This window comes from Neolamprologus brichardi, chromosome 5, assembly GCF_056152115.1.
Source record: "Neolamprologus brichardi isolate AB-2024 chromosome 5, ASM5615211v1, whole genome shotgun sequence".
In the NCBI taxonomy this organism is placed as follows: domain Eukaryota; kingdom Metazoa; phylum Chordata; class Actinopteri; order Cichliformes; family Cichlidae; genus Neolamprologus; species Neolamprologus brichardi.
The window spans coordinates 7,107,650-7,116,710 of record NC_142108.1 but is presented as its reverse complement, the minus strand read 5'-3'; the positions used below and the strand labels follow the sequence as shown (position 1 = coordinate 7,116,710).

Sequence of the window (9,061 nt, the reverse complement as noted above, 5' to 3'; positions counted from 1 at the left end):
TTCACTGTAGAATACAGCAGCCCCTCACCCCCGTTTTCTTACTCTGAACTGCTCCTGCCCCTCCCCAGACACACCGACCTTAGTAAGATCCATCCCCAAGTTGCCATTAAGACGAGCGCACAGCTGTGGCACACCGAAGACCCACGCGCAACGGCAGATCATCAATGAATGATATTCGGTGTAGATTGGTGTCACCCACACGCAGGAGGTATCTTTATGACGAAACAGCATCTCCAGTTTTATCTTTCGACTAATTCGAAGCGCGCGTAAAAACTGAGCTAAAATAATGTTGACAAGCGCCTTGGCAAAGATAACGTTCCTCCTGTCGTGGGGTTACTTAGTGCTGGCCACGCGGGTCGCGTTCTCCAACTTCTCCGTGGACAATGAAGTGCGCTCCAGCTTTATCCAGCGGCGACTGAGGGGCCAGGAGCGCAGAGAGATGCAGCGGGAGATCCTCTCCATCCTGGGGCTGCCGCAGCGTCCGCGTCCGCACGTGCACACCAAACGCAATGCCGCCCCAATGTTCATGCTGGACCTCTATAACACTATTAGTATAGACCCAGAACAGCACAGGTATTCAAACTACGAGACCGTTTTACCAACGCAGACCTCCCCACTGGTGACCCCACAGGACAGCCGATTCCTAGAAGAAGCAGACACGGTGATGAGCTTTGTCAACCTCAGTGAGTAGAGCATGTGTGACTTTTGAAGTCAGGAAGTGTGTTTACTTGGTTGTTAGCGTTGTATCATTTGATTTAACCTGTTTTCTCTAACGCCTCCCTGCTTAGATATATATTTAAGTACCCTAAGATTATATGCACCCGTCCACGTCGTTCATCCACATCTGAAACTCCTTCATATCCAAATGACTAAGTTACCCAACCAACCTTGTTTATGTGCATGGTTTGATTTAGTCATCTCAGAATTCAGTTTTAGAATGAGCCCTTTCTCTTTTTTTAGTTCCTTTCCGGCAGCTGCAATACAACAGATAGCATTAAATGTTTCTGTCTGTCTCTCTTTTTTCTTTTATAATCTGTTGTTTCCGACTCTTACTTTTGGTGACTTTCTTTAGTTGAAATCAAGCATTATGCATTCCAAGCTGTAAATGTTATGACAACATGTATGTATCTGGTTTCCCCAGAACCCCTTCAAAGCTCTCAGGGAGAGGCTTTAGCATTGATTAGTTTCGCATGACTAGAAATTGAACAGGCATTTCTCAATTTCAAGGGAGTGAGAGATGAGTCGATGAAGATCGAGATATAAACTGCATCTAAGCATGGTTATTGGTTTAGTAATCTTCCAGGTGCCTGTGCGTGCATTCTTCCGTGCTTGCTTGAAGGGCAGTGGGAGCTTGGGTTTATTCAGACATTATTGAATTTATAAAAGGCAAATCCAGCTTTGTTTTCCATGGAGATCGTGTGGAAGCTCCAATATTACTATGGGAAATCAGCAGACCACATGCTGTTTGAGTGTGTGGTTACATCCCAAACCAGCTCTGATCTTTGGGCTTGCACGGTGTTATTTAGGTCAATGTGCAGAGAGTGGGGTTTGGTCACCTGAAATATGTCTCCAAGAAATCATTAACCTCCCTTTCTGATTGGTTGTCAGTGGCATCGAACTGAAGCTTTATATAACAGGGCCTATTAGAGTTATTTCTTTTCCAACGAGCACATAAAGATGTAGTTAATACAAAACATTTGGAGACCACAAGAAAATCTCAAACACAACATTTTATGTCCTCAGTCCTGAACTTTTAACTGACAGTCCTTAGCTAATGAGATCTGGAAAAGCTGTTTCTGAAAACCAACAGCAGATTTGTGTGGTTTCACATTTGAGAACTTTGATTTTAAAGAGCAGTGAGAGGGGGGGACAGAGAAAGAAACAATGAGTGTGTATTATTTTGCTGTCAGGCTCACCGCAGCCTCTTGTGCAGGCTCCCACATCGTGCTAAAGTGACTCTATCTTGGTGGTCTTTCGATGATTGCTTCAAGAGTGAACTGGATTACGGTATTTCCCTTCCAAAGACCACAGCTTCCAATATGACGGAGAGCTGCTGCAACTAATTTTATCCTTTTACATAAATCCGGCCAATCTAATCAGTGTCTGTAAGTGATGTGAGTCGTGTTAGAGAGATGGGTAAAGATTTATAATGCGATTCACAGGTGCAACATCTAAACATGCTTACTGTCACTATAAAAGGCAGCTATGGTGCTCTGCACATTTCCACTGTCTTTATACTGTTCTGCATTTCTCTGCTCCTCATCTCGGCTCCTTGTTTACCACTTCTGCAGTCTTTCCCCTGACATGTGTACACACTCGTCCAATATGCTTTCTCTTTTTTTCTTTCTTTTTTGCATTGACCACAGCACACCTGCAGAGCATGAGAACAGGCTTTTTTTGCACAGAAATGTCACCATGTTTAGATAAGATGCAAGAAACTCTTGTAGTGGGAGGAACGACTGAAGAACAGATGGATTATTGTGTTTTTCGAGAACAAACATGAAGACATGTGCTTTTCCTGCTAAGCCGATTGAACAAAAATAAATTCCATTAAGATAATTTTTTTCCACTCTGAAATGTATTACTGCCTTGTGTGTGTGGCTTCTCTTTTACGTGTTAAAGCAGATTTATGAAAAGGCTTTCTCTTCTTTGTCTTTGATAGTTCTCTTTCAGGGTTGTTAAACATAAAGGTCATGGATTCATGGGTCTCGAAGGAAATTAAGTGTTTTATTTGTCATCACCTTTTATTTAAACTAAAGATAAAATGTTTCTGAAATTAATAGACTAACTTGCATATCCTGGGTTTTTTTTTGTTTTTTTTTAGTGCAGATTTGTGATCCATCTTTAAACTCACATGCTGTGAAGAAGACGCTTACTAGAAAAATTGCAATAGGTTAATAGTGGCTCTGCAACTATGTGGCCCTTTAGCGTTAGGGGTAATCCAAAGTGTTGAAATGCCTCCCAGAGGGAAGTTTGCATATCTGAGGTCTGATCTCTGCAGCTAATGGTCCCTAACGTAAACACACCAAGTCCTTACAAGCAATTATTGCTTTCATAAAATCACCCCTCTCTCCCTTCCAGCATTTAATTGCGGTCAAACAAATGACTAGCAGGGTTCAGAATGCACTGCTCTTAACGATGAGCGGCTTGTGCGTGTGTTTCTGCGCTAAGTGTTTGTAGACGTCTGTGAGTCAAAGCATGTGTGAGAGAACTCTGCAGTGCCATGAAAAAAAAAGTTTCTAGCAGTCGAGATCTTGTAAGGATGGATTTTTTTTGGGTTTTTTTTTGTTTTTTAAACAATAGTGTGCTCCGTCAGTTGGAGTACAGGATGATGTCATTGCTGGTGATGTAGTGTGTACCAGTGAGCAGGATGTGTTTAACATGGCTAATCGCTGCTCCCCTCTGCTGCACACCTTCAGCAGAGACCCCGGCTGCTCTGCTGTTTCCAAGGACAAGCATGTTGACTAATGCTGTAAAAACACGACACTGGCAAGCTCCAGGAAGCTTCGGGGTCTTTCTGACCACTATTCCTTTTTTTTTCTTTCTTTCTTTTTTTTTTTCCTGGAAACTCTGAGTGTTGGAGAGCTTCAGCCGGCTCAGGACTGGGCGGAAACCTTGCAGTGTCACCAGCTACTGCTGCTCCACTTTCTCCTACAGTCAGGCTGAACTCACCGGATGGCAACGTATTGCAAAGCGATCAGGGGGCTGTAATGGGCACAGACACCGGGTATAATGGCACATGTGAATTTGTGTGCCTCTCAATGCTTTATGTGAGCGTGTTTGTAAAAGTACACTAGCTGCTGTGGTTTTCCGGGCTGCGCCTTAACTGCGCTTTTCTTGTGGTCAGCACATGTGTGCAATTTAAACAGGGAGCCAAACTGAGCCATGAGTATTTTTTTTCTTCCTTTCCTTCACATTGGCCTGTATGGCGAACTTGGCTAAAGTGATGTTTAGATCAGTCATTTTACTCATGGCAGCAGGATTTTTCCCATTTCAACCCGAGTGCTTCCGAGCTGCGGGCAGAGCAACACACATCAGAGAACTGACTGAATGTTTTGAGAGACCACAGTTGCTTTACCATCTGATTGCACTAAGTGGTTTGCCTTAGTGCCTTTTCAGTGTCTGTGCAAACTTTCTTTTTGAAGGTCAAAAGGGTTTTTTTTCACCGTTTGTGTTTGTGTGTGTGTGTGTGTGTGTGTGTGCCTCTGGGAGAAAACAATAAACCTTTATTATGGCGATGTTGTAACCAGATGGTCTATAAGGGGGATAATCCTTTTTAAAGCACATCAAAGCCACCACCTGCTCTTCAGGTTTGTCTGTCTGTTGTCGTCTTGTAGTTGATCAGGATCGAGATCTTCTCCTCCAGCGCCATGCTACAGAGTTTCGCTTTGACCTTTCACGTATTCCAGAGGGAGAGGCCATCACAGCAGCAGAGTTCAGGATTTACAAGGATCTTATCCAGGAGCACAGTAAGAACCAAACATTCAGAGTGAGTCTCTACCAGGTGCTGCTGGATCCTCCAAACGGGTAAAGAGAGTTTCTTATTTGCTCCTTTCACTGTTTTTAATTGATATTATCATATATGTCAACCCTTCTTTTTTGAATTCATGATTTCTCTGATCCTTGAGCTCGACTCCATGGTTTGAGTCCTCTTGCTGAATTTCAACAGGCTAAACACTTGTTTTTCTTAGAAAATGGGTTGTTGGGCTACGTTTCCCCACAGCTTATTTGTGCCGATGTTCGTGTCAGTACTGCCTCTGTTGACACAGAAATTAGTGTCAATTACGGAAATACAGTGGCTCTCTCAGAGTGGTTTACTCTCACGCTGTCTGAGAAAATCAGCTCCCAGGAGACCGGTGTTTATATCACACAGCTGAAGCTATAAAATAACACCATCAACACGTCAGTTTTTCTATTACGCAGTTATCTCTCCATCATACCTCCAGGTTTTCTCTGCCAGTGTCTGATATGTTTTTAACTTTCTTTTTATTTTCCTTTTTGAAAGCCGCAGGTGAATTTACACACCAACTTCCCTCTAACCTCAGGGAAAAGTCTGTTTTGTTTTGTGTTGGGAGACTCTAGAAATCCAGCACAAAAACTTCTTGCAGGATTCCTACTGACCCTCATACATGGTGGCAGCTGGCACTGTTGCATTGTTAACACAGATGTCTTGAAACTAACCAGCGAGCTAGACCTGAAATAAGAATTTGATCAATAAATTAGCAGTTTCAACATTTTTATTTTGATAACTTAATCATTTGGATATTTTTTTCCAAGCAAAAGTGACATAAAATTCCCCAGAATAAGCTCTTCACATGTGGATAAAAACTAAAACTCACTACAACATTAAGATTTCCTCTGATACATTGATGTAACTGCATACTTTTCCCTGTGTATTGTATTAATTTTTATTAACTTGTGGTAACTGGCAATTCCTAGAGTTGGTCATCTTTTTTAAAAACTTTATTTACATGTACATCAGGCTTTCTCACTGTCTGAGGCCTTATTGGATCTTTTTAAGGTCGTTATGTCTTTGGCTTTGAGAACTCAAAACTTTACAGTAACAACTATTAAATCACATTTATTATTTAGGCTGCTAATGGGAATACTGGTATTGTGTCAAAACATTAATTTGCAAAGCAATAAGAAATTATAGATACCAGTATAATATAAAATAATGTGGCGTATGTCATAAGATGCCTGATTTACTGATTCTTTTACATTTACATTACATTTTTATACCTTCAATGCCAAATTAATGTTTTGAATCTGAAAATATTTCCATTACTATTCTTCATATTTGTTGCTTTTGAGAAGCAATTTTGGTTTCACAATTTTAAATAAAATCAGACTTTTGGAACCAGGGAAAATCCACAGATTTTAAAACCCTTATGGTGGAAAGTTTTAGAAATTCTGCTGACACAATTTAAGATTTAATAAAGGGGGGAAAAAACCCTCCAGGTTTGTATTTCAGTCCAAACAGAAACTCATGGAAATGATCACAGGCGCAAACAACACCTACATTTTGTTTCTTGACTGACCCCCACAAATTGAAGCCAAAACTGTAAAAGTCAGTCTCTCAAACAATTTCTTTCTTAGATTTGTGGAGCTAAAACTTAATTTTGAGTTTTCATAATTAAAACTAATTAATAAAAATGAATTAAAACTAAAGATAAAGATTCATAACAAATACAGCTTTTATAAAGAAAACGTGTAGCGACATGACAAACATCCAACTGCAGAGGACCAGTCATTAGAAAAATGATTACGACAGGATTTACAAAGAAACTCGTAGGTTTTTATATTTTTTATATATGACTGGTCCTATTGTATCAGCTGAATTAAAGCCGGTCAGCAATGATTTAAAATCATGGGTTTGGATAAAAAGGGGTCATGTGCCAGCCAGTAGGTGTAGATTAAAGTGTTTTATCTGTGAGAGTGGAGCTGCCGGCAGCACCATTGTCATTCAGACACGCAAAAGCCACTCCACACAGACGAGCAGGCAGCAGGACAAAAGACAGACGTCTGAAACTCAGACTATAAACAAAGCAATTCTCTGTTGAGATCTGCCCCTAAGCGGACACACATCAGCGTTAAAGTGCTGCTTTGATAACATTCAAAGTGGGAGGACTGCCTGATTTAGAGGGGTAGCTGTCAGGGAATTTAACTGAGGTGATTCTTAGACTTTTACATTTTAAATTAGAACCGTTTCATTCGCTTCCACTTTGCATTTATTTCCTGAAAATGTCAGCATCATATAAAACGCTGTGCTTTTAAGGGAGTGATAAAACCACACACACACACACACACACACACACAAACTGCTGCGATGAACTTTTCCCTTCAGCTTGGACTTCAGCAAATGAAATGTGTCCACTTAGATTAAACTCGAGTCTCTAACCATTGCCTGGTACGGTTTCTCTGATCCGTCTCCATCGTGGGTTTACCCTCAAATACATTGCTGAAGCTTAGCACTTTAACCTCACTGTAACTGGTGAACTTCAGCTCCACTGTACTGGTATAGTGAGCTTAAAAAAACATAACAAGTGTTCCAGTACTTCTGCACTCTAAGTCGTTCAGGATCTCACATATGCTTTTGACATTTGTGGTGTATTAAATACTGAAAGCCAAACATTTTCCCAAGCATACCACATTCCTTCAGATGTGTTTGTATTTTCAAGAACGTCCCCGGGTTCAATAAATTTCACCGAGGAATGAAATCCATTTGCAGTGAAAAACAACCCATCATGGTGGGGTTTCACTGCATTTTAATTTGTGTTCTGTGGAGAAGTCGATCGACTGAGTCCGCGGGGGAAAGATTTTACTTTGCACTTGGAGCTTTTCTGCACTGAAATCCCTCGAGTGTGTTTACATTTCATTCTGTCCTCAGTGACTTGGAGCTGTTCCTGCTGGACCGGCGAGAAGTTCTGGCTTCAGAAGAGGGTTGGTTGGTCTTTGACCTGACCACCACAAGTAACCTGTGGCTGGTCAACCCTGAGCATAATCTTGGCCTGCACTTGGTTCTTGAGGACAGTCATGGTCAGTGGTTATTCAAAATTGATTCTACAAAACTGAAAAATGGAGTGTGATCCATGGTAGTAATACTAAATAAATCAATCAATAAATAAATACTTGATTTCTGCAGGTCAGAAGAGAAACCCCCAGTTAGCTGGAGTGGCAGTAGGCGGTGGGCCTCAGGACAAGCAGCCATTCCTGGTTGTCTTCTTCAAAACCAATGAGGTGCGACTCCGCAGCGTTCGTTCAGCCAATGGCCAAAAGGGGCGCCAATCAAGCCGCTATAAACCCCAGAGGACTGTTCAAGATGCACTGAGGGCAGCGGAAGCTGCAACAGGTTACTGAACTCCTAAACCCTCTTTTCCCAGATAAAGACGACCTCCCTTGTACCCTTAATGATGAGTTTTGACACCTCAATGTCAATAAAGACGTGATTTGACATTTTTCCAGGGGTAGCAGTAATAAGCTGTATAGGCAGAGCTCACCCTGACTAATATCTGATACACACTCAGTCATTTTGTTCTGAAAACAGGCCTGAAATATAACAGAAACCACTCGGTTCAAAAAAGGAACACAAAGGTTACTCCTCGTAGGCGTCTAAAGAGTTAAAATGTCACTCATGAGCGGAGTCATTTCAGGAGCTGTAAGAACCTGTTGTGTCAACTGATATTTGCTTTTTGTTTTCAGCCAATATCGGCATCTCTAAAGAAGGATGTAAAAAGCACGAGCTGTATGTCAGCTTCAAGGATTTGGGATGGCAGGTAAAAACTCAAATTTATCAACACTTTTTTTGAAAGCATTTCTTCAAAAGTGACAATTAACAAACACTTAAACTCTGACCAGGACTGGATCATAGCACCAGAGGGCTACGCAGCATATTACTGTGAGGGAGAATGTGCTTTTCCTCTGAACTCCTACATGAATGCCACCAATCACGCTATTGTGCAAACTCTGGTAAGCCTCAAACGATCCCTGATTAAAGGCATTTCCTCTGTAGCCTCTGCTCTCCCTGAGGATATATTTTGTATTTCTTCTGTGCCACAGGTGCACTTTATCAACCCAGAGATGGTGCCCAAAGCCTGCTGTGCCCCAACACAGCTCCACGGCATCTCTGTGCTCTATTTTGATGAAGGCTCCAATGTCATCCTCAAGAAGTACCGCAACATGGTGGTCAGAGCCTGTGGCTGTCACTGACTACTCATATTCCCATCTGTGACGCGTACAAATCCAGAGAGATACTGAAGAAAGGCGGAATCGGAGCGACGATTAACTGACTGGTCACCGGAGAGCTCTTGCCACAGAGCTTTATTCTGGGGGTCTGTTTTTTTTTTTTAATTTTTTATATGACCAGCAGCTGAGCCAACTTTAACCACTACCACAGCCCAAATAGAGCCACTGGTCACAAAAAGGGATTTTATGGATTTTTTTTTTTCTTTGTAACGGATTTTATTTTTTTTATATGTGTGAAACTAGAGAGACTGTACCGAAAGGACTTCGAGCAGTGTGCAGAAGTTTCATAAGCTCAGAAGGAACCTGTAAAAAGTAC

At 41.6% G+C, this 9,061-nt stretch overlaps 1 protein-coding gene across 2 annotated transcripts; it reads left to right on the top strand.

Moving 5' to 3' along the window:
* The first annotated feature begins 127 nt into the window (after positions 1 to 127).
* On the top strand, positions 128 to 9,037 carry LOC102785557 (bone morphogenetic protein 7-like). 2 transcript variants are annotated; one of them, XM_006784657.3, is made up of 7 exons: positions 128 to 683; positions 4,338 to 4,527; positions 7,391 to 7,539; positions 7,646 to 7,852; positions 8,203 to 8,276; positions 8,359 to 8,469; positions 8,560 to 9,037. In XM_006784657.3, the coding sequence occupies exons 1-7, from the start codon at positions 287 to 289 to the stop codon at positions 8,707 to 8,709; spliced, it is 1,278 nt and encodes a 425-aa protein (XP_006784720.2). In that variant the 5' UTR covers positions 128 to 286; the 3' UTR covers positions 8,710 to 9,037. The 2 variants fall into 2 exon arrangements, with proteins under 2 accessions (XP_006784720.2, XP_087696706.1); XM_087840580.1 differs by having other exon boundaries at positions 8,359 to 9,037.
* Positions 9,038 to 9,061: the final 24 nt, after the last annotated feature.